General features: G+C 35.5%; 1 protein-coding gene across 50 annotated transcripts in view; it reads right to left on the bottom strand.

Moving 5' to 3' along the window:
* Positions 1 to 25,121, bottom strand: part of adgrl2a (adhesion G protein-coupled receptor L2a) — a 282,003-nt gene that overhangs the window by 33,854 nt on the left and 223,028 nt on the right. For 27 of the 50 annotated variants that reach the window (XM_073916304.1, XM_073916305.1, XM_073916298.1 and 24 more), the window contains exons 9-16: positions 20,482 to 20,520; positions 17,571 to 17,754; positions 15,202 to 15,324; positions 14,436 to 14,641; positions 13,547 to 13,720; positions 9,970 to 10,179; positions 5,534 to 5,754; positions 1,552 to 1,618 (exon numbers count right to left, since the gene is read on the bottom strand). In XM_073916304.1, coding sequence (XP_073772405.1) covers positions 1,552 to 1,618; positions 5,534 to 5,754; positions 9,970 to 10,179; positions 13,547 to 13,720; positions 14,436 to 14,641; positions 15,202 to 15,324; positions 17,571 to 17,754; positions 20,482 to 20,520 — 1,224 coding nt within the window. The remainder of the gene's footprint in view (positions 1 to 1,551; positions 1,619 to 5,533; positions 5,755 to 9,969; positions 10,180 to 13,546; positions 13,721 to 14,435; positions 14,642 to 15,201; positions 15,325 to 17,570; positions 17,755 to 20,481; positions 20,521 to 25,121) is intronic. The other 23 variants (XM_073916317.1, XM_073916329.1, XM_073916299.1 and 20 more) reach the window with 1 other exon arrangement.

The raw sequence follows: 25,121 nt of genomic DNA, 5'->3' as shown, positions 1-25,121 counted from the left end.
ACTATGGTATCAATTTTGGTTATTTATACTGAATTAGGAATCATCTGATTGGATAATCGATCAAGAGCTTATGCTGGAAAAGCTGAGAACAATCATAAGCATGTGATCTTCTCGAAATTTGTTTAGAAATAAACGTCACTTAACAGAGCAAGGAAATTTTCACAGTATGTCTGATAATATTTTTTCTTTAAAAGAAAGTTTTATTTGCTTTATTTCGGCAAGAATAAAAGCAGTTTTTAAATTTTTGAAAATCCTTTTAAGGTCAAATTTTGTAGCCCCTTTATGCTATTTTTTATTGGATTGTCTACAGAACAAACCGTCGTTATGCAAAAACTTGCCTAAATACCCTAACCTGCCCAGTTAACCTAGTTAACACAGTTAAGACTTTAAATGTCACTTTAAGCTGAATACTAGTATCTTGAAAAATATCTGGTAAAATATTATTTACTGTCATCAGGGCAAAGATAAAATAAATCAGTTATTTAAAAAGAGTTATTAAAATATTTAATAACTAATTATAAAACATTAAATAACTGCTTGTTTGTTTGTTTGTTTATTATTAGTATTTATTAGTTAGTATATTATTTAGTTAGTAGAGTTTCCTCTTCAATAATTGACCACTTACTTTCTACATTTTATTACAGCACAAACCAATATTTGAACTATTTGTGTGTTTCTAAATCTATTTTCAGCTAAAACATGAAAGTCTTTTCAATAAAAAGCTTCCCTCACGGTTCACCCTGGCAGGAATATCACCTGGTCTGTTGATACAACCATAAAGGATATTACAGAGTCAAGACAATAGTTTTTTTCATCCAGAGATTAGAGGGCAAACACACAGCCAGACATATGTCAATGCCACCTGCTAGTCTTTCCATCACGCAGTCTGTCTCTATCTTTGCCTCTCTCTCAGGCCTACTTCCTTTTAACCTCCCAAACTCTAATCTCTTATTTTGCAAATAACAGCATGATACAGCTGTGTCAGTCCTGTGTGTATTCTGCCCGACATCTCATGGTAAACATCAGCTACCTATTTAAAAAGTTACATTATAAATATACGCATTTTTGACTTGATTTTCGAATTCTTGCTCTTTTCTATATGCATCCTGAGGGGCTGTCTCGACCCCATATCTTGAAACTACCCTGCCGAGTATCATTTGAAGATGATGCTGTGCTGTAATGCCACACTGAAAAGCTGCATCATATCAAAACGATCCCTTAGAAAAGAAGAAAAAGAAAAAAAAAACTTAAGAGCAGCATTTCCGAACCTCTCTGTGGGCTGCATCGACTGGGTCTGCCTAGACTGAACCGATCTAAGCAGAAATCGATGAGCTGCAATCTGTTGAATAAGACTCAAGAAACAAAGGCAGCTCAATGTTTTTGCACGGGAGGATTCTGTCAATTACTCTTTGAACTGAGAGAGGCGTTCTTGCGTGCACAGAAATATTCTTGTTCTTTCACCTGACAAATGCAGCATTCAATCCCACACACATGTACATGTCACATACAATCTTTGACAGGTAATAAAAGGTCAGAAGACGCTGAACACACCATAATAATGAAGGTGACGGGTCCAATGAAACTCCAGATGAAGTGATTGTCCATCCTGAGCCAGCATCTGCAAAGACCAAATACTCAGTCAAAGAAATGCAACAAGGCAGATTGCAGAATGTATCCAACCATTACAATTTTGTTATTTAAGGCAGAAAAAAAAAACCTTGCTTCACAAAATGTTCTGTGTTCACACACACAAGCGTTTATAAGCTAAACAGGCTATTTCATATCATTAACAAAATCCTTCAAAAAACAAATCAAGCCATGTAATTACATGTCCAAAAGAAAAACTGCAATCATAGCATTATTTTTCAGACCCTTTGAGTGCCAGAGTTGCCTCTGGCATAAAAAAGCTACACCAATGGTAATTCTGGTTTTAGCTCATTTAATAATATATTTCTGAAAAAAGAAAAACATTTTTTATTGTGTCACAAAATAAATCAGTCCTGTATATACAACTTTCAATTAAAAACATTAATAAAAAATCTGTAGATACCTATCAAGCACACAACGTCATAAAACATTATTATTAGATTAGATTTAGGTTGTGAAGTCAGGGTACAAAAATTCAAAGTCTAGGCAACATTAGAAAAACGTTATTTAGATGTCCACTAACGATGTCAAATGATGTTGATATTTGGTTGATTTTCGGTTGTGTTTGAAAGTGATTAAAATCCAACATCTTAAGCCAACATCATTTTGAATACTGACATTTATTTGTCAGGTATGGCAACCAAAATCCAATGTCTGATAGATGTCATAGTGGTAACATCCACGCAACGTCAAGCTGAAACATAATTAGAAGTTGATATTTTGTTGATATTAGGTTGTGTTGGAAAGCAACCAAAATCCAACATCGAGCCAACATCTTAAACAAACGTCATATTGATGTCAAATACTGCCATTTATTTGTCAGGTATGGCAACCATAATTCAACGTCCAATAGACATCATCGTGCTAATGTCCACAAAACACCAAGCTGTAACATCATTAAATGTTGATATTTGGTTGATTTTAGGCTGTTTTGAAAAGTATTTATGTCAAATACTGATATTTCTTCGTCAGGTGTGGCAGTTAAAATCCAACGTCTAATAGACGTCATAGTGGTAACGTTCACACAACGTCAAACTCTAACACCATAAGACGTTGATATTTGGTTGAGTTTAGGCTGTGTTGAAAAATGATCAAAATCCAACATCAATACAACATCTTAAACCAACGTCATATTGACGTCAAATACTGACATTTATTCATCAAGTATGGCAATTAAAATCCAATTTCTGATAGACGTCATAGTGGTAACATCCACACAACGTCAAACTGTAACATCATTAGGCATTGATATTTGGTTGATTTTAGGTTGGACGTTGGACATTAATGTTGGCCTGACAGGTTCTGACGTCAACCCAATTTTTCTTTACAAACAGAATGCAATGTCCCTACGACATTGTAGTCAATCTGATGTCATGTTGATGTCCTGTCCCTGCTGGGTAGTTACAAATATTTTACAAATTGAAAATTGTGAATCACAGCCTGGTCATCTGAGATTTGTTTGGCAATAAAAGCTTTTTTTGGTAGCCATACAGCATATACTGTAAGAATTATTTGTAAATTAACAGTTTTCCCAAATCTATGTCTTTTTGTAATGCTTTTGAATTGCATCATGGGACCTTAAGATTTCCTTCAACAACTTTTAATTGAAATAGACATTAGAAATTTTTGAAAAATTTGATAAAGTAGCTTTTTATTGCATCTTTAATAGTTTGAAGTCATATATTGTCTGGGCTGGTCTTGTAAACTATGATACAAAAACCTGGTAATAAGCTGCCAGTACCTCTTCTGTTATTTTGCAAACTTAATTATCTATACATTATTTCTTATACAATATATTGTTTCGAACTACTAAAATGTCAATAAAAGTCAAATTATTAAATCTGCACAGTTGAATTTTTAGCATCGAAAGTTGACAGGGCAGAGATTAATAACAATTCATAACTGTAAATATACAAAACAAAAATAGATAATAATAATAAAAAAAACTTTTAATTAACATGTATTTTTAACAATTTTTGTTGCTTGCTTTTGGCATTTAAAAATGACTTATTGTGCCAGAATTAAAGAGCCATGACACCCCCACACTTTCGATTTAGGTCTACCTCTGAAAGGGCAGGAGTGGGCATGGCCAGCAGAGCAGGGGAGAAGGAGGGGAGCGAACAACTGTTGTCAGTCGGCTCACAAAATGAGACACAAACAGTGAGGAGACGCATGATTTTATAGTTTACAAAGTTAAAATGCAAAGAAATAAACAGTAATTTAATGCTCTGCTACATTTGCTATTCGTAATTCCATACACACAGCCACAATTTATACAATTGTAAAGATAATCGTCTTCATATAAACACTATAAATGAGGACTTCTCCCTCAATCCCCGGGTCTGAATGCAAACTCAGTGCAGCAGGTCTCCTGTCCTGTCTATTTTAACCATTAGCCCTGCTGGTAATCTGGAGGATTTAGGCAGACACAGCAGCACAGTGATGTGAAAAAACTCCTGATAAAAGACAACGTCTGCCATTCTCCAATGCTAATACTGCTCTCCCGACAAAAATGCTTGCATGCAAACAGCTTTCCTGTATCGGCTCTGACAGCATCGCGAGGAAAAACATGCAACAAACCGACTCGTGGATCATGGAAACAAACACATACGACTCTTCATGAACGACTATATATTGTGTGCCATGGGTCCGTGGAAGCGGTTTCACCCAGTCATCATGGCAGGATCTCACAACTTGGCACTGGCAAGTCTGTGTCTTGCCTTCGGAAAGCACGAGCAGTCATGAATAATTAAGAAGCCAGCTCTTCTCATAGGATAAGAAAACTCCACTATGATTAATAATGAGAAATCAACGCGTCATCTTTGCACTTGCAGTTTTGTGCTACGTCACCGATTTTGATCCCGCCCCAAAAATCATTTTAAACCCAGAAGCTGAAATTAGCTGACAAAAGCTCAAAATTATCCAGTTTTCCCCACAATTACAGCTAACAGGTGTCAACATTGTCTTAACTGATGCTCGACACACACACACACACACACACATCTGTTAAAATCTCAAAAAAAGTACTTGAGGGTTTCTTGAACCTTTAACAAGTAACTCCTTACATTTTGGTCTGCGCTGTTCTAGGATAAATCAAGTAATGTAACAAAGCATGAAATCAAATAGGTTTTTTTTTTCATTCATGCATTTATTTTGGGCCTTTGGGTTACGATTATGCACCTTAAGTATGAGCAATCATATTAGAGATGCTTTCCTTTGCAAACCCTGCCAACAAACATTCACACCGAGGACTTGGTATCTGTTACCGAGACAGGTTTGTGTGGGTTCCGTTGCAGAGCTTTTCTATGGGCGGATTCCGCATTAGTTTATTAAACGCTGCTCAAAGACAGTAATTTCCTGTAACAGATCCAGTTTCTCTAGAGTGCGACTTCCAGCAAGAATCACTGATCATATAAATTGTCAATGTTGCAGCTTTCTCACAAACCGTAAACTCATCTGAGACAAACGCATCGCTTTCATACCAATATAAACATACCTAAAGCAGATTTCGGTGCTCAATATTAAAAGACAGTGACGTGGCGTGAAGCTGCCACACTTCCACCTGTTTATGTGTTATAAGGAGCAACCCAAGAGCCCATGCAGAGCTGAAGCACTACCATTAATCTGCGTAAAAGCCTCTTTCTCATGCGGCCCTCGTCTCCGTTAGAGAGCATTTACAAACAACAGGTCACCAGAGACTCTTTGAACAAAAGACACTAACGCATGCAGCCCTGCCTGGAAACCACATTTTGTACTGTAAGGCAGCCTCTGAAGACTTGCTGTGTGTCTATGTGTGTGTGTGCTGTACCTATGGAACCGATAAGATTTGTGGTACACTTCTATAGACAGAAAAAAAAGAAAGGAAATCAAAGAAACGTTTACTTACGCTTTCTTAGTCCCGTAGCTCCTGAAGTCTACAGCAGCAGACACTCCCACAACCACAGCGGGGAGAAGGTATCCTGCCATGTAGAAATATTTCCTGCGTGAATATTCACTCTCAAAGACCTCCACCAGCATCAGATACAGCTGAACTCCTTCCAGACACATCCAGGCAAAGGACGCCAAAAAGAAGTAATGCAGTATCCCTGCGATTATGGAGCAGGCCAACTGTGAGAGGAAAAAAGACAGAAGTGTCAGAGACAAATAAACTGCAAACTGCATTGAGTTTAAAAATGTACACGCTAAGTTGCTATTTATTTATTTATTTATTTATTTATTTGTTTGTTTGTTTGTTTGTTTGTTTGTTTATTTTAATTCATTTATTTTAACTTATTCATCTATTTATTTCTTCAATCATTAAATGAAATTATCTTAAATTAAAACAAATAAATTAAATAAATAAAGTTAAATAAACTAAATTAAATTAGATAATTTTCACCATGTCCAATCAAGGTAATACATGATTTTCTCGATTGTTCGTTCGTTCATTTGTTTATTTATTTATTTATTTTTTATTTTTTGTTTTGTTTTTTATTTTACTGTTTTTATTTATTTATTTATTTATTTATTTATTTATTTCATTTATTTATTTATTTATTTATTTTTAATTAATTTATTTATTTGAATTAGCTCACTAAACTAAATTAAATTAAATTAAACTTTATTTTTTAGAACATTTGCAACAAAAGTCAATTTTCAAGAATGGCTTTTTAATGCTTTCAGCAATTCATTTCTTATTACTTACCAAAGACAGTTAAACAGCATTTTGTTATTGATATTTGTCAAATTTAAATCTCACAAAGAATAAATAAAATATATTAGTATTATTATTATATATATATAAGTATTATTACAAATTTCATTGTTTAATCATTACATTCATTATTTATGTGAAATTCTGTGGACCCGTCTCTGGATTAATACAACCATTTGAGGTAATGCATGTTTGTTTGTTTGTTTGTTTGTTTATAATGTTTTTTTAGAACATTTTCCAGCAAAAGTTCTGATGTGATGCTATGTGGATTTTTAAAGATGGCTTTTTAAGGCGTTCAAACATTTATTTCTTACTACCTACGAAGGACAGTTAAACAGCATTTTGATATTGAATTTGTCAGATTTAAGCCTCATGAAGAATAAATAAAAGATATAAGTACTTTTATACATTATTTTTTCTTGTTTTAACATTACATTCATTATTTATGTGATATTCTGTGGATCTGTCTCTAGATGAACACATCCATTTAAGTAAATAGATGTTTGTTTGTTTATTTGTTTATTTATTCATAACATTTTTATTTAATCTAATTTATCTAATTTAATCTTTCCAACAAAAGTTCTGATGTGATGCTCTGTGAATTCAAGGATGAATCAAGGATGGCTTTTTAAGGCTTTTAGCAATGTAATAACATTTATTTCTTATTACTTACCAAGGACAGTTAAACAGCATTTTGATATTGATATTTGTCAAATTTAAGCCTCAAAGAGGATAAATAAAAGATATTAGTATTATTATAAATTAATTTTCATTGTTTAAACATGACATTCATTATTTTATCTGAACAACTCTGGACCCGACTATAGATGAACACATCCATTAAAAGTAATGAATGTTTATTTATTTGTTTGTTTGTGCATTTATTTATTAACTTACTTATTCATTCATTTGTGTATCCATTCGTTTATTTATTTATGTATTTATTTATTCGTTCGTCCGTTCATCTATTCATTTATTTATTTATCACATCATTTTTAAATAACATCTTCAACAATGTGTTGATTTAATGGCTCTAAAAACATCAGGTAGTTTATTCCTCAAACATGTAGCCAAAAGTTCACAGAGTTGTGGACTCCCTTCTAATTAATGGCTTTGGCCGGGCCCCTTAATTCCGGTAAAGACACATCTTAATGCTACACCATAAAACGACAGTATAGAGAATTGTGTGCTTCCAACTTTTTTGGCAACAGTTTGAGAAAGGCCTTTTTCTTTTCCAGCATGATAATGCCCCTTGTGTACAATGTGAGGTCTGTAAAGAAATGGTTTACTGGTGTGGAAGAACTTGACTGGCCTATACAAAGCCCAGACCAGAATCCCACTGAACACATTTGGGATGAACTGGAACAATAAGCCAGGCCCCATCGCTGATGCTTTTTTTTTTCTCTCTGAATGGGAGAAAATCCCCACAACCATGTTCCAGCAAAAAGTGAAAAGCCTTTCCAGAAAAGTGGAAGCTGTTATGCCAGAAGAAGGAGGACCAATTATCTATTATTAACACCTTTGTTAAAGAAATGCTGCGGGAAGAAATGCTATATGGGGCAATAACCAGATTTTTTTTTTTATCAACTGGGTTTTGTCAGCATTAATAATACTTGTCATCTTCGCCTTCATAATGTATGTGTGTGTTTTTCTGACCCAGAACAGATCAATAAAAAATATTTATTTATTTATTTATTTATTTATTTATTTATTTATTTATTTATTTATTTATTTATTTATGTATTTATTATTATTATAATTATTGTTATTGTAAACATTTACCTTTAGCTCTCCCCAAAAAATATTTATTTATTTATTTATTTTTTGTTAAAAGGTTTAATAAATTAAGACGTTTTGATGTTAAAATTATTATTATTTATTAATTATACAAAAAAAAACATTGTTTAGAAAAAGGCTAATCAGGTTTAAACAGACCTGCAATGCAAATATATTTCACTGATTTATTTTGTTTTTATTTATGATTTTAAATGCTATTTATCTGTTTATTTTATATTTTTAGTATTCCACATTGACAAAGCAATTCATACATTTAAATGCATATTTATAAACTGAATGCTCATATGAGTGGGATCATTTCTAAGATATACGCAATCATCTTGTCAAAGAATAACTCTCATAACATTAAAGCTATCAGGGCCTGAGAAGAGGAACTCGACTGTTTGAAAATGACTACTGGAGTGCAGTATTAGACAACGTGCGCACCTCCACTTCAGGCGCTAGACTCAGTTTCATACAATTTAAAACCATTCACAGAGCTCATCTCTCAAAGGCCAAACTTTCTAAAAATAAATCCAAATGTTTCAGATATGTGTGCTTAAAGTAAACTTTCACCATGTAACCTTACTCATATGTAGGCCCACATGGAATCTGTGCGCACAGATTTCCGCAGATTTTTCACAGATTTTTAGTCCATCATAAATCTGTTTATTTACTAGAGTAAATGTGTGTAAAGTTATATTTATTCAGTTTTTAATTTCAACAATATTAATGACTAATGTGAAAATGTTTACCTGATTTATGTACAATGCAGTTTGGACAGTAATATTTTCTGTCTTTTACTAGATATATTATTTGAGAGACTTGCTTTGTGTCACCAAATAAAGTGAATCTAGTTGGATTTGCATTTTAAACATTAAATAAAAGTTGAAAACATATATGTATATATATATATATATATATATATATATATATATATATATATATTTTTTTTTTTTTACATATTAAGGTTTTAGTTACGATACTCCCAAAATAATTCTGCAGAAATCTGCAGATTTTTACCAAAATTCAACACAGAAATAGAAAAAAACTTCAGAAGATTCCGTCTGACCCTACTTATATGTTTGTATTTTGTCCTAAGTAGCAAAACTATTAGATTACTTAAAATTTGTTTCTGATATTTTTGGGGGTCAAGTTAGCTTGTTTGCCTCATAATCGCAATCTTTGGTGTTCCTTCTCAGTGTCAACATTTAAACCGGAGGCACACTGACATTGTGGCTTTTGCATTTCTTCTCGCTAGGCGCAGAATACTATTGTCTTGGACCTCCTCACAACCCCTCTCTATTTCATTGTTGGACAAAGATCTCTTCTTTTTAAAACTTGAGAAAATTAAATACAATATCAGAGGTAGGGGAGAACGTTTTTTTGAAAAATAGCCACAATTTATTGCATACTTTAATAATTTTAAAACCTTAGATGTGGATTGAGTGAAGGTATACGTGTATGCATGTATATGGTTTGTTATTATTTGTATTTTCTGTATGTGAGTTTATTTAATTTGATTTGTTATTATAATTATCTTTTCTTACAGGTGTTGATTGTTTTATTTGGGGATTGTTTTGCTGGGGCTACATAGGATTGGATATGGTGTGTGAGTTTTTGTAATACCTAAAATGCTATTTGCAAGAATAAAAATTCCATGACAAAAAAATACCTATTTACTGTCAGGAAGTTTCAATTTACCAATGTCAAAAAAGCCTGAAAAAACTATAATCACGTCAAAACGCGGCTAGAATACACTCAAATGCCCTTCAAAAATTTGTCTCGGCTATTGCAGACATGTCTCTAGACATTTCCCAAAGAAGCATATCATGCATTTAAAGTAATGTTACCTTAGGTTCTGTCATGTCGATTCCGATGAGGAAGATGAGCTCAGCTATGAAAAGATTGATGCACAGGTTCTTGTGGATTGTGTTCCTGTCACTCTGCAGTCCGCGGAAAAAACAGAAGGTGAAGATGCTCATGGCCAGGCAGATGAGGGATACTACAATACCCACACGACTGATAACACTCAGCAACAGCTCCTGGACTTTGTCGGCACCCTGAGAATGGAATGAACAGAGACGGAAAGACAACATTTAGATTAAGATTTCATTTACTAAATGACTAATGTCTAGAGGACATCTAATGGCAAACAGAACAGAATGAAATCTGTCTCTTTTGAAATAAAAATAGTTTGCTGCCCAGAACATGGTATGCATTAGGGCTGCATGATATTGGAAAAATCTGACATTGTGATGTTTTATTATTCTACGATACATATATTGTGATATACTGTATCTACAATTTCACCAAATTATTAAATAGCACTATTTGGAAAGAATTTATAGTAACACTTTATTTTAACGTTCACTTCACGCTGTTAGCAAACCATTAACAAACCATTAACTTCTAATCTGCTCATTAATAGATATTAAGGTGGTTTAGGTATTGGGTTAGGGATGTGGAATAAGATCATGCAGAAATTTAGTTTATATGTACTAATAAGCAGCCAATATCTCTATGACATGCATGCTAATAAGCAATTATTTAATAGTGAGCATTGGCCCGTAAAATGTTACAAAATGTATTAATTTTGCTGAATGATGATAAATTATGCAATAAAATTATACTTTATTTAACTTCCAATCGAGAAAGGGTCTTGTGCCTGAATACTTAAAATCTCTCAGGCCTTAAAAACATGCAAGCTGTAAAATTTCACTTTTGCTCAAATATAATCCTAACTCAGCATTGCATATCTTTGCGACGTGACTATTGCGGATGCATACATTGCTGAAATAAAATATTGTGCAGCCCTAGTATGTATTATGAAACCAGTGTTGGATTCAATAATTTACAAAGTAACTAGTTAGTGTAATTAGATTACTTTTCTGCAGAAAAATTCATGGAAGGATATACTTTTCTGTTTTTTTTAGGTACTTACTTGTAATGTACTTGCTTAAGTACTGTACATAAGTTACTGTACAGTTCGGAATAAACCAATACAGAGATGCAAAGTAATTATTAATTCTATTTTTCAGCTAAAGAAGGTTTCATTTATCAAAGAAGATTGAAGAAGTCTGAAGTTTATAAATGAGATATGTATGAAATATTTTCATTGCTTTGAAATGTTTGGTGTTTTGATACATGGGGTTTATTATTCTTTAAGTGTTATATTTAGTCAATCTAAAGGCTTTTGTTTGGCTCAAATGTAAAGAATGAAAAGACCATATATGCATTGAGATTCATCTATAGTGTGTTTATGTGTTGGATTTTAAGTAGTGTTGAATCAATTGAGCTACTTTTCAGACATAGTAATTAAAATGCAATTTAATTAAAAGATAATAATGATGTAATACATTTTTGAAGTAACTCAAGCCCCGGTCAGGTCACACAATTTTTATTGTCGGTTGTTAAAGACACTATGTCAGATAATGTGATTTTATCTTGACAAAATCATGACTTGTTGGGGGTAACAAATGTGCCAGACTACACGTTTCTTCACGATCAGCCATCCTATGACGCCTACGATGAGCAATGTTATTTCCCAAAGCAGCCAAAAGGGTTGCTATAACTATATTTTTCATCTTAATTTCAATGTTTTTTTGTTTTTTAATCTTATGTCAATCTCAATAAACACTCATGCTTGCTGACAATTAGGCTACATTAATCAAGGGCATTCATTATGACATTGATATATTTCCTTTTAAAGATTAGGATATTTTCTTTTAAATTCAAATGTATATTTTCCAGCCATGAGTTGCTTATTAAACAATCCCTCATCTGAACTTGCTGCGAGTGAGACGGAGGAAATGAAAGCACATCAGCAGCAAGGAAAAATCAGACGCTTAAGACATAATCTTTAAAAAAATGAGAAATATATGATAAAGCAAATATATGATAGAGGTTTGTGATACAACAATTACAGTGAAGCATTAGTTAAATCCTTATTTTCACAAACGAAAATAAAATTTGTATTTTTTTTAGGAAAAAAATACTTCTTTGTAACGAATTTCGCTTGGTATAATCTGAATTTTAATGGATTTATTGTTTATCAGTTATCTACTAGATAAACAAGAATAACGAATCACATCTGAGGTGACGTGCTTCAAAACCAGTCATGCTTCAGCGCCAAAGTACAAACTGGTTTGTTTAATAAAATAAAATATAGCCTAAATAAAATTTAACAGAAATATGCAAAGAAACGTTGATCTTTTTTTCATTTTTACTGGCAAAATAATCAATTGCTAATGTGTTTCAATTTAATTAGTTCAATCAATTAATTTGAATAAGCAAGACAGGCTTTTCCAATGTATTAGCAGCACTGAATGGGTTTCGCATTTGCATTTTTTGACCTGATCTACAGTTGAAGTCAGAATTATTAGCCCCCTTTAGAATTGTTTATTTCCCTAATGATGTTTAACACGGCAAGGACATTTTCACAGTATGTTTGATAATATTTTTTCTTCTGGAGAAAGGCTTATTTGTTTTATTTTGGCTAGAATAAAAGCAGTATTTAATTTTTTGAAATCCATTTTTGGGACAAAATTATTAGCCCCTTTAAGCTAGTTTTTTGTTCGATTGTCTACAGAACAAACCATCGTTATACAATAACTTGCCTAATTACCCTAACCTGCCTAGTTACCCAAATTACCCTAGTTAAACTTTTAAATGTCACTTTAAGCTGTATAGAAGTGTCTTGAAAAATATCTAGTAAAATATTATTTACTGTCATCATGACAAATATAAAATAAATCAGTTATTAAAAATAAGTTTTTAAAACTATTATGTTTAGAAATGTGCTGAAATAATCTTCCATCCATTAAACAGAAATTGGGGGGATAATGGCAGCACGTGTGGAAATAACTGAGAAATGATGTGCTCCTATTGCCCAGTGTCACCCACGTGACGGAACTTGTGGAGAAGATTGACATGATATTGGCTGTCGTGAACTATGCCACATTAAATGAGAATAAACGATTGAATCTCGTGACGACTCCCCACCACACCTTACATCAAGGAAATTGTGTCAAAATCGTGTGGTCTGACCAGAGCTTTACTCAACACAAAACACTCATCTCTTTGTACTTTTTGGGACAACTTAATTGTTATAGGTTCAATCCACTTAAATGTGTTAAAATAATTTAGTTAACTTAGACAATGTAAAGTAATTGTGTGGAACCCAGCATTTTTTACAGTGTATGCAACTAATCTTAAAACACAGACAACTCGCATAACTGTTTTCACATGAATAAAATTTGATTAACTTTATCAGTAAACTCAGAACCCTTAAATAGGCCAATGAAAGGTATCAATTCATATAGTTTGGCTTAGATAAGCAGACGACAGTTGGCTCTGTCTATTATAACAGCTGGGTTTCACAGTAACGCACGGACAAAAGCTTAAATATTTATGAAGATCGCATCTTACCAGCAGCTCTCGATGAGCCATGAGCACGGCAAAGTTGGTGAGATGACTACAGGAGCATGTGGTGTGACTTTTATTGGCGTGGATGAGTTTGCAGCCCTGAGTGGACCAGTATCCCATCATTGTTCTCTCCGAGTAGTTCCAGAACGAGCAGTTGGAGTTATAGTAATGCTGCATCTGTAATCGACGGCAGAAAGATTCCTCATGAGTTAGCAGATCATAATCAATTGATATTTAGTAGCCGTCCCTCCGATAATGGCAGCAGCGCATGAGAAACGGCATTGTAATTTCCTCTGACTGTTGGCATTCATTCTTGGGCAAATGATACGCCGGCCATATCAAACACTCTTTTGAATGCGCAGTGTGTGTTCTCCCATAAACGACCAAAGAATCTAATAAGGTTAAATGAGTGCGAAATCTTGCACGGGACCATTGATTATATAAGGTGCTAACAGGGGGCAGAATGGTTTGAAGGCATGTCTGTGGAAATCACACAATTACTTTGATAGAGAGCAAAAATCAAGCCGGGTCTCCTCTGGGAACGCTCCTGACACTTTAAAAGAGAGCGCGATGATAATTGGTCCTCTGGTAATTTCATCCTGCATTGTATAGCTAATCTGGGAGTTAATTTTCCACTCCAAAAAAAGGAAATTGCATCATTTACATCCTAATGTCGACAAACGAATTAGTTTTCATTAAGAATTTGGTCTAGGCTGGTAATAATCATTGGTTTAGACTTTGTTAATTTCGTGTTCGATGGCTTAAATAAACCCCTCTGTGACCTTGTAGGGTGTTTGAATTGAGACTGCTTTTATTTTCCCTTTATTTGCCGCCTTGCTTTGCTATCCCGCTGCTTTTACGATCGCTTTGTTTGTTTATTGCTTGCACTCACGTCGATGTGCTCCAGGGTGAAAATCACAGGCTCCGATATAAATACACGACTGGATTCTTTGTTTATTGATGCGGCGATGACGTCAGAATTCACAGCCACCGAGAGGTTGCGTCCGTTGACCTCCTGGCCGAGTTTCATTGTTGCATTCTCAGTGCTTAGAAACTGCCCCAGGTTCTTATAAAGGGCGAACACCAACTTGGCAACACCTGCAAAGCAAAAAATGGCAAAACTTACTTCTCATTACTGTCTATTATGTCAGTGAGCCTCACAAAAACTGTCAAGAACACCTCTGGGTTTTAGTTCACGCCAAAATTAATGGAGAAAAAATAGAAAATTATGTTCTGCGCAAATGAAAATGAAGCCTATTAAGAGAAAGACATTTTGACAATCATGACAATTCTCACTGTGACTTGTTATCATGTACATTTAATTAAAAAAATGGTTCTTAGTATGTTTGCAATCATCTTATGCTTGATTTGCTGCTGAATTATCCCTAAACAGTACAATCCCACACACATATACATCCCCCAAAAGTTTTTAACTTCAGCACCAAGTGACCAAGCAACAGACCCAGATGTGTTTGTGCAAAACAACATATGCTGAGCATTATGTTCACATCAATGTTCAGACTATTCCTTGACCATGAGATCAGTTCTATCTCCATAGTGACCGGCACAATCTTATATCTTCTTACTCTCAATGGATTTGATGCTAATGCGGTACAATGACTTTACATGAGTGCGTTTGTGAGTGGGTTGGAGCGTACCATTACGACTGTTGAGTTTCACCGTATTGGAAGACAATTGGATAGAAATACCACCCCTGCCACTCTGGGGAAACCTGAAATCTTGAACCTGCCCATCTGTGCTCAGCACGTAAACATCCAGAACTGCGGAGAGAAATCAGATGTTTCACGTTGTTAGTTCACCAAGCAGAAAGACGAGACGGAATAAGGGGGGGGGGGATTCGCTGAGAATGAATTACGGTTTATTTGCATGCACTATCTGCGTCGTTTGATTCACTAAAGGAATTATGCAAATCGGTCAGCGGTGAAAACACACCCACAAAATCTGTGCTCGACACAATTTGCATAACGCTGAAAATTCGAAGCACTAGGTTGGAGTTTGCTAGTGGTTCAATTGTCTTACATTACACTCTTCTCTGCTTTATCTGATGAATAAGTTCTAACGTGATCAACAAACACAGTTTCACCAGTAACTTCATTTTCTAAATACAGAACAATGTGCAATGAGTATAATTTACATAGAAAAACAGGTGTATTTGCATTCAAAATAGTCAAAATAGGGTGCAGAGTAAGTCATATAATGAAATAAATGAATTAACTTAACACTATTTGGACTTTTTAGTAAGAACAGAAAAGGCTTTTTTGCCTTTACTTCATTTTTAAAAGGTCCTGCAGTGTGGTAAATGAATGGAGCAGGAAGATTCCATGTCGAGTCCCAATTAATATGAGGTCGTAAAAACTGCATGCACAACAGTACTGGAGGAATTGGGTAAGTGCTGTTTAAAATAGTGTAGGATGGTACCTAAAATGTTACACTGCAGGTTATGTCAATACCCAAATGGACAGAGCAGCCAGAAAGTATTCATAGCTCTTCACTTTTCCCACATTTTTTTATGTTACTGCCTTGTTCCAAAATTTAATTCATTTATTTCCTCAAAATTCAACACACAACACCCCATAATGACAATGTAAAAAAAAAAGATTATTTTGAAATTGTTGCAAATTCATAAAAATAAAAAAACACCTTAAAAAAATCACATGTAAATAAGTATTACCAGCCTTTGCCGTGAAGTTCTAATATGATTTCAGGTACATTCTGTTTCTACTGATCATTCTTGAGATGTTTCAGCAGCTTAATTTGAGTTCACCTTTGGTAAATTCAGTTAGTTGGACATGATTTGAAAAGGCATACACCTGGCTACATGAGGTCCCAGGGTTGACAGTGCATGGCAAAGCACAAACCAAGCATGAGGACAAAGGAATTGTCTGTAGACCTCTGAGACAGGAGGTTACAGAAAAATGTCTGCTGCTCTGAAAGTTCCAATGAGCACAGTGGCCTCCATCATCCTTAAGTGGAAGATGTTTGGAACCACCAGGACTCTTCCTAGAGCTAGCCGGCCATCTAAGCTGAGTGATCGGGGGAGAAGGGCTTTAGTCAGTGAGGTGATTAATAATTCGATGGTCACTCAGTCTGTGCTCCAGCGTTCTTCTGTGGAGAGAGGAGAACCTCACAGAAGGTCAACCATCTGTGCAGCAATCCACCAATCAGGCCTGTATGGTAGAGTGGCCAGACAGAAGACACTCCTCGCCTGGAATTTTCCAAGAGGCATCTGAAGGACTCTCAGACCGTAAGAAACTAAATTCTCTGGTCTGATGAGACTAAAATTGAACTCTTTGGAGTGAATGCCAGGCGATACGATTGGAGAAAACCAGGCACCGCTCAACACCAGTCCAATACAATTCATTTATTGAAGCATGGTGGTGGCAGCATGATGCTGTGGGGATGTTTTTTAGCAGTAGGAACTGGAAGACTTGTCAGGATAGAGGGAAAGATGAATGCAGCAGTGTGCAGAGAGATCCTAAATGAAAACCTGCCTCAGAGTGCTCTTGACCTCAGACTGGGGCGACGGTTCATCTTCAACCAGGACGATGACCCAAAGCACAGCACCAAAATATCAATGGAGTGGCTTCACAACAACAAGTGAATGTCCTTCAGTGGCCCAGCTAGAGCCCAGACCTAAATCCTATTGAGCAAAGGCTGTGAATATGTATGTACATGTGATTTTTCAGGTTTTTTATTTTTAATAAATTTGCAACAATTGAATTGAGAATTGTCATTAGGGGGTATTGTGTGTAGACTTTTGAGAAAATAAATGAATTTAATCCATTTTGGAATAAGGCTGTAACATAAACAATATGGAAAAAGGGAAGAGGTATGGATACTTTCCAGATGCGCTGTATTTCTATGCCATCTATCTTTTATTTTAGATGCTATTGCAATACAATTTCCCAGCTAAAGCAGGTTTGAAAAGTCAAAGTGATCAGCTGCGGATTAAGCTACAGTATATATGTTGTCAGTTCTATTAGTTCTGTGCATTGCTCGTACTCACTTATATTACTGGCTGGTACTTTCACAATGGCTGGTTCCATTAAATTGTCAGCAAGGACAAAGGCTCCTTCCTCCAGGGTGTCCAGTAACATGGTTGCGGCGTGCGTCTGCTCCGTGGTATTCATATCTCGCCACGATTTCAGAGCCTCCGGTCTGAGGAGGTTGTCGACTGTATCCACGATAGCCTGCAGCCCAATGAGACGCTTGTGTCAGCACTAACCACTGTAGTAAGGTCAAATGTCAAAGCCTTGACTTTATCAGCAGCTGTCTGCCCGTGCCCGAATGAAAGCAAACATGCACACTTTGTTTTAGGTCGTTATCAGGTGACACACATAAAAAAAAACAAGGCTGCAGAAATGAGCCTGACATGCTCTGTTAGTCTGAAGAGTGCAGTATTGAATGTCAAAGGCTCTTCAAGTACATAAACAGACACATGTGAGGTAAAGAAAGACAGCTGTTTGTGATGCCTTATAAATGCAAATGTCCATTAGGATAAAGACAGCATTGTTGGGTCATCAGATCTGAAGGCACAGATGACTCTTTTCAAATATCCCCCATTTGATTCTGTCTTGAAAATATGCTTCCTTATATACAAGTCTGATGTTTGGCAATATATGCAAAGTACATATACAAAATACAAGTTAACATTTCAATTTCACATATATAAAATACACACTCACCAGCCACTTCATTAGGTACACCTTACTAGTAGCGGGTTGGACCCTATTTTGCTTTTAGAATTGCTTTAATCCTTTGTGGCATAGATTTAACAATGTACTGAAAATATTCCTCAGAGATTATGGTCCATGATAGCATCATGCAGTTGCTGCAGATTTGTTAGCTGCACATCCATGATGCGAATCTCCCAATCCACCACATCCCAAAGGTGCTCAATTGGATTGAGATCTGGTGACTGTGAAGGCCATATGAGTGCAGTGAACTCATTGTCATGTTCAAGAAACCAGTTTCATGATGTGCTTTATTACATGGCACGTTATCTTTCTGGAAGTAGCCATCAGAAGATGGGTACACTGTGGTCATAAAGGGATGGACATGGTCAGCAACAATACTCAGGTAGGCTGTGGCGTTGACACGATGCTCAATTGGTACTAATGGGCCCAAAGTGTGCCAAGAAAAATCCCCCAAAAGGGAGAATGGCAGGATGGATCTATGCTTTCATGTTGTTGATGCCATATTCAGACCCTTACATCTGAATGTCACAGCAGAAATCGAGACTAATCAGACCAGGCAATGTTATTCCAATCTTCTATTGTCCAATTTTGGTGAGTCTGAGCAAATTGTAGTCTCAGTGTCCTGTTCTTAGCTGAAAAAAATTGGCACCCGGTGTGGTCTTCTGCTAATGTAGCCCATCCTCCTCAAGGTTCAACGTCTTGTATGTTCAGAAATGCTCTTCTGCATGCCTTGGTTGTTATAGTTTTATCAGCTAGAACCTGCCTGGCCATTTTCCTCTGACATCAACAAGATATCTGCACACACAGAACTGCCGCTCACTGCATTTTTCTCTTTGTCGGACCATTTTCTGTAAACTCTAGAAATGGTTGTGCATGAAAATCCCACTAGCCTGTCTGGCACCAACAAGCTTGTCACGTTTAAATTCACTTAAATCACCTTTCTTCCTCCATTCTGCTCGGTTTGAACTGCAGCAGATCATCTTGACCATGTCTACATGCCTAAATGCACTGATTTGCAGCTATGTGATTGGCGGATTACAAATTTGCCTTAACAAGCAGTTGGACAGGTGTACCTAATAAAGTGGCCGGTGAGTGTATATTTCATATATGCAAAACATTTTGCTTTCATATATATTTCCTCAATTACTGGAACTGCAAATGTATACATATATGATCAAATATATTAGCTTTAATTTTATATGTGTTCATATACTGTGCGTCTATATATGTAAAATTCAAATATAAAATATGTCATATGTAATTTGCATATACTTCCATGAATCAGATTTCTACATAGTTCACAAAGATGAAATGAATAACATCTAAACGCTGTTAGAGAATCTCCAAAATTCAGTACTTAAGCAGGATTGTTGAAAATGTTAAATGGCATTATTTTGGATCGACTTTGACTGGTAATAATTAAACAGCTTCCTCAAATGTTTGATTAAATTACACCAAAACATTTTACATTACACACTTGCAGTCTCATGCTATTCAGTCAGAGCTGCAGCACACACACAAACACCTCCAGACTAAAATATTGACTCATGTCGCCTACTTAGATAATTATTGTTCGTCCAATTGGTTTTCCAGCTCTGACTCATATGATAATAAACTACATTTTACAGCTGTAATATTCCACGTTTTATATGTGATATCCTTGATGCTGAATCATTTTTCTCCTCTACACCCAATTAAAAATAATAATAAAAAGATGATACATGCAGCTTCACAGTCAGGAGTTTCACAATCACTGATTTGCGTTTCCAAAACAGAGTTATGCATTCAGTCATACTTTATTGTTAGTTTCTTTGGTCTAAAATCTTTCGACAGCTCAGAAATTGGCATCTACCCTTGTACAACCAAAAAAGATCAATTTAAGCGCAACAACAACAACACATGCATCGCCAACCTGCAAATCGAGCAACAAATATCAACACATGACTTTAACAAGAAAGAAACTGAAAAAAAAATACGTATAAATAAATATAAAGACCACCAACAAACACATAAAAGGTGTGAATTGGGCATAAAAATTGCAGCCACATAATTTCCAATCCACTGAAATATCGAACCTCCAGAAATGAGGACACTGGCGGAGTGAAATGCTTTGGCGACAGTGAGAATGAAGGGAGACAGGACCATGCTGAGGATAAAGAGCAGGGAAAAAAAGATGTGGAAGTACAGAAACAAGACCATAGTAGCGTAGCACAGATATACCTTCATATATGCCCTGCACGTCCTTTCTCGCTTTTGAAGCTTTTTTTTTTTTTTATTTGAGAGAGGACACACACAAGAACAAAAACAGACCAAAGAAACACAGTTAGAAAGGCTGATGATGTACTAATGACTTCTCCAATCCAAAAGAAGTTCAGAAACAGAGTTAAGCAGTTGGATCTGCTTTGATGAAATCACGTGACCAATGGATGTTTGGGTGTATAGCCAAAAATAAAAAAATAAAACATAAAAAAATCCACAAGCGCTTTTAAATTAAGTTCAAAATAAAATCAATAACTTATTAACTATCTGTAACATGCAAAATATGCACACAAAGATCAGGGTTGGGGATTGAAATTTACACCCAGCAAACATTTTAGTGTTTAATAGATGTCTAATAGACATCTAAACGTAGACAGCTTGCTAAAACAAGGCTAAACTTGGGCTGTCGGTGAAAATCTAACAGAATAGCCCAAAACTAGACCAGTCGTCAAATAAATAGATTAGACAGACTTTATGTGTAGTCTTTTATTTCTGTTTATTTGATGACTACTCTAGTTTTGGACTATTCTAAGATGTCTATTAGATTTTCACTGACAGCCCTAATTTAGCCTTGTTTTAGCCAAGCTGTCTACGTTTAGAAATGTGTTAGACATCTTTTAAAAACAAAAAATGTTTGCTGGGTATTTACATTTAGTTATTTAGCAGAGACTTTTATCCAAGGTGAGTTGGAAGCATGAATTTACCGAAGGGGGTCGAGTTTGGATAAGGTTGTAGGATAGTAATGGAAAGGTTAATAACAGTGGTTAAGGAAGGGATTTTGGACAGGAAATTGGATACTGTTTTGAGGCTAAAGGTTGGGATCCAAGTTAGATGAAACAGTTTAGGGTCAGAAAAAATGTTTAAGGTCAGAGATTGGGGATCATAGTTGAAAGAAAAGCAAAAAAAAAAAAAAGATGCAAGGGCAGCACTGTGGTGCAGTGGGTAGCACAATCACCTCACAGCAAGAAAGTTGCTGGTTCGAGCCCTGAGTCATTTGGCATTTCTATATGGAGGTTACATGTTCTCCCCATGTTGACATGGGTCTCCTCCGGGTGCTCTGGTTTCCCAAGTCCAAACACATCTGGTATAGGTGAATTGGGTAAGCTGAATTGTCTGTAGTGTATGTGTGAATGAGTGTGTATGGATGTTTCCCAGTGATGGGTTGCAGCTGGAAGGGCATTCACTGTGTAAAACATATGCTAGATAAGTTGGCGGTTCATTCCACTGTGGCGACCTTAGATAAATAAAGGGACTAAGTTGAAAAGAAAACCAACAAAAGGGCGCATATTTGTGACACATCCCAGCAGGCACAGGACGTCAACATGACGTCAGATTGGCGCTGTACTTTGTGGAACGTTGCATTTGTTTGGAACTGAAAATTGGGTTGATGTCAGAATACAATGTCAGGCCGATGTCAATGTCCAACACGGGACAGACTTTGCATTTTGGTTACTTTACAATGCAACCTAAAAACAACCAAATATACAATGATGTTACAGCTTGACGTTGTGTGGACATTACTAATATGACGTCTATCAGAGGTTGTATTTTGGTAATAAATAACTGTCAGTTTTTAAGGTCAATACGACATTGGTTTAAGGGTGCTTTCACACTTAGACTGGAACCTGGATTGTTTCCCCAGTTTGTTTGGCATATGTGAATTTAGCAAATGCACGTGGACCCGCGCCAAAACAATCGGTCCGAGATCGCCTGAATGAGGTAGTCTCAGCTCGATTGAAAGAAACTCTGGAGCGAATCGATTGTAGTGAGAAAGGAATACGATCCTAACCAGGCTATATAACAGTGTATTATGAAAATCTAATAGGCACATATACAGTTATATGAAGAGAGAATTATAAGTAGGGTGGGATGTCGTTCCTACCAGTAAATGTGCATTTCAAGTCAAGTTAACTTTTAAGGAGAGCTGTTTATCCGATAGGAAAATTGACAGAATGGCATTCTTGGTTTATCTGCTACTTCTCTCTATAAAGTAAAGCTTATATTGCATAAGCCAAATGCTATGTATGAGAAAGTCTTACCTCTGATTTATATTTGGTGACAATGTCTGTGGGTGTCACCATTCAAAATGAAAGTGCAGCTTTTCGCTTATAATGTCTCATTGCTCATTGCCATAAATGAAAATATGGACATATGACAAACCATGAAACTCTGAACAATGTGAGGAGAGTTTACTCGCACGTGACTTGTCTTAGCTCTTTTAGGGGTGCTTTCAAACCTGTGAGTCGATTCAGTTGTTCCGAAATAGGGATTAAAATTGTTACATTGTTGCTCTTTGTTCTTGGTGCGGTTCGTTTTCACACTGCAAAGTTTCTAAATGGAACAAAAGAGCTAAAACAAGTCGCGTGTAAGTAAACTCTCCTCACATTGGTCAGGGTTTTGGTGTTAGAGTGTAGATTGACGTGTCTGAAGAGCGAGGAGGGATGCGGTAGGGAGGGGTGAGAAGGGTGTGTGACGCATTTGAGGACCGGGAGAGAGACGTGCGATTTCCGGGAGATTATCACTTATTTGCGGGCATCCAGGAGTCTCTGTGCATTTGTAGGAGACTACTGAAACTTCCGGGAGACTTGGAATGTCTGGAATGACCTCCGGCCCTACTCATAATACTCTCTTCATATAGGCATATGCCTATACATATTCAGAAAACAATGTGATATAACCGGACTCGGATCGTATCGCTTTCTCACTACAATCGATCCGCTCCAGAGTACATTTCCATCGAGCCGAGACCACCTTATTCAAGCCATCTCGGAGCGATTGATTTGGTGCGGATAAGAGTGCGATTGGTGGTTTCACATATGCCAAACGAACCGCGCTAACTGGGCAAACAAGATAGCTTCCGAAACAAAAGTCAAGGTGTAAAAGCACGCTTAGTTCATTTAGAAACTTTGCCGTGTGAAAGTGAACCGTACCAAGAACAAAAATAAACATTGTAATAATTTTAATCCCTGTTTCGGAACAAAAGAATCAATTCACAGGTGTGAAAGCACCCTGAGATGGCTTCGATGTTGCATTTTGGTTACTTTCCAACGCAAGCTAAATACAACAAAATATTAACGTCATTTCACGTGATTATTGGACATCAAAATGACATTGTCATTAGATGCTGGCGACCTAAATCTAACCTAATATTAACATCTAATGATGTTGTGTGTCTGCTGGGATAGGACTGATATTAGGACTGATTGGGGTTCAGAGTTAAATGCTGAACTGAGAGGTTGGGTTTTGGTCAGATAGGATTAGAGTGGGAGTAAAGACGAAGTGAGGGTTAATGTAAATATCTAGTTAGGTAACTAGGAGCTGGGTTAGGGATTGTGGTTGGGAGTTTATACTAGGAGATGAAGTGGATTTGGGATTAGGATTAAGAGTTGGGATTAGGGGGTTGAGTGAAACTAATGTTTGGGTTTAGAGATTCATAAGTATTAAAACATGCCCTGCTCGTGTAAATCATATTAGTAAATGCCCACATGCTTTCCATGAGACAAATGGCACTACTGCTATAGGATTGAGGCATCTATATTATTTGAAAAACGCCTCTATTCTGGTAACCTGCAACTGCAATATGATTTAAAAGAAAATTTGACTTCTAGTCAGAACTGCCTTTGCTACAGCCATTAGAGTTTACAGATGTACATTAGATTTCACCCATTTTCTGGTTTTAATTACAGAGACAACAAGGCATACAGAGCACACAATGGCACTGTATTGGTTTCTGTCTTTGAGCTAAAATGTATTGAGGTTCATTTAAACATTAAATATGCCCGCAAAGTAAACTTGGAAAGAAAATTTTACCCATAAATGACATTTCTGTCTGTTTTTTGACTCACTCTCATATGTTCCAACTCATAACACTTACTCTGTGTACAACTTTACTCCTTATTCTGTGTCTATCAATTGAAAAAGCATTCAACCAAAACATTCAAGCTTCAAAACATTTAGCAAGTCAATTTAAACAAATACATAAAACCAACGGATGATGAATACATTATATGATGAACGGCCTTTACTCTCAAGCAAACATTGATCAACATACACATATAGATATTTGTTAAATACTTAAATTTAGATACATAATTTCATATATATATATATATATATATATATATATATATATATATATATATATATATATATATATATATATATATATATATATGTGTGTGTGTGTGTGTGTGTGTGTGTGTGTGTGTGTGTGTGTGTGTTTCTAAATTTAAGTATTTAACAAACTTATATATATTTATGTATGTTGATATGTATGTTGAGGATAATTAGGCAAGTTATTGTATAACGATGGTTTGTTCTGTACTATCAGAAAAAAAATCGCTTAAAAGGGGTAATAATTTTGTCCTAATAAAATTGATAACTGTTTTTATTCTAGCCAAAATAAAACAAATAAGAATCTCTCTAGAAGAATCAATATTATCAGACATACATTGAAAATTTTCTTGCTCTCTTAAACATCATTTGGGAAATATAAAAAAAAAAAAAAAAATTCAAAGGGGGCTAATAATAATAATAATAATAATAATAATAATAATAATAATATATATATATATATATATATATATATATATATATATATA

Source organism: Danio rerio, chromosome 11 (genome assembly GCF_049306965.1).
Source record: "Danio rerio strain Tuebingen ecotype United States chromosome 11, GRCz12tu, whole genome shotgun sequence".
Classification (NCBI taxonomy): domain Eukaryota; kingdom Metazoa; phylum Chordata; class Actinopteri; order Cypriniformes; family Danionidae; genus Danio; species Danio rerio.
This window is presented reverse-complemented; position numbering and strand designations above follow the sequence as displayed.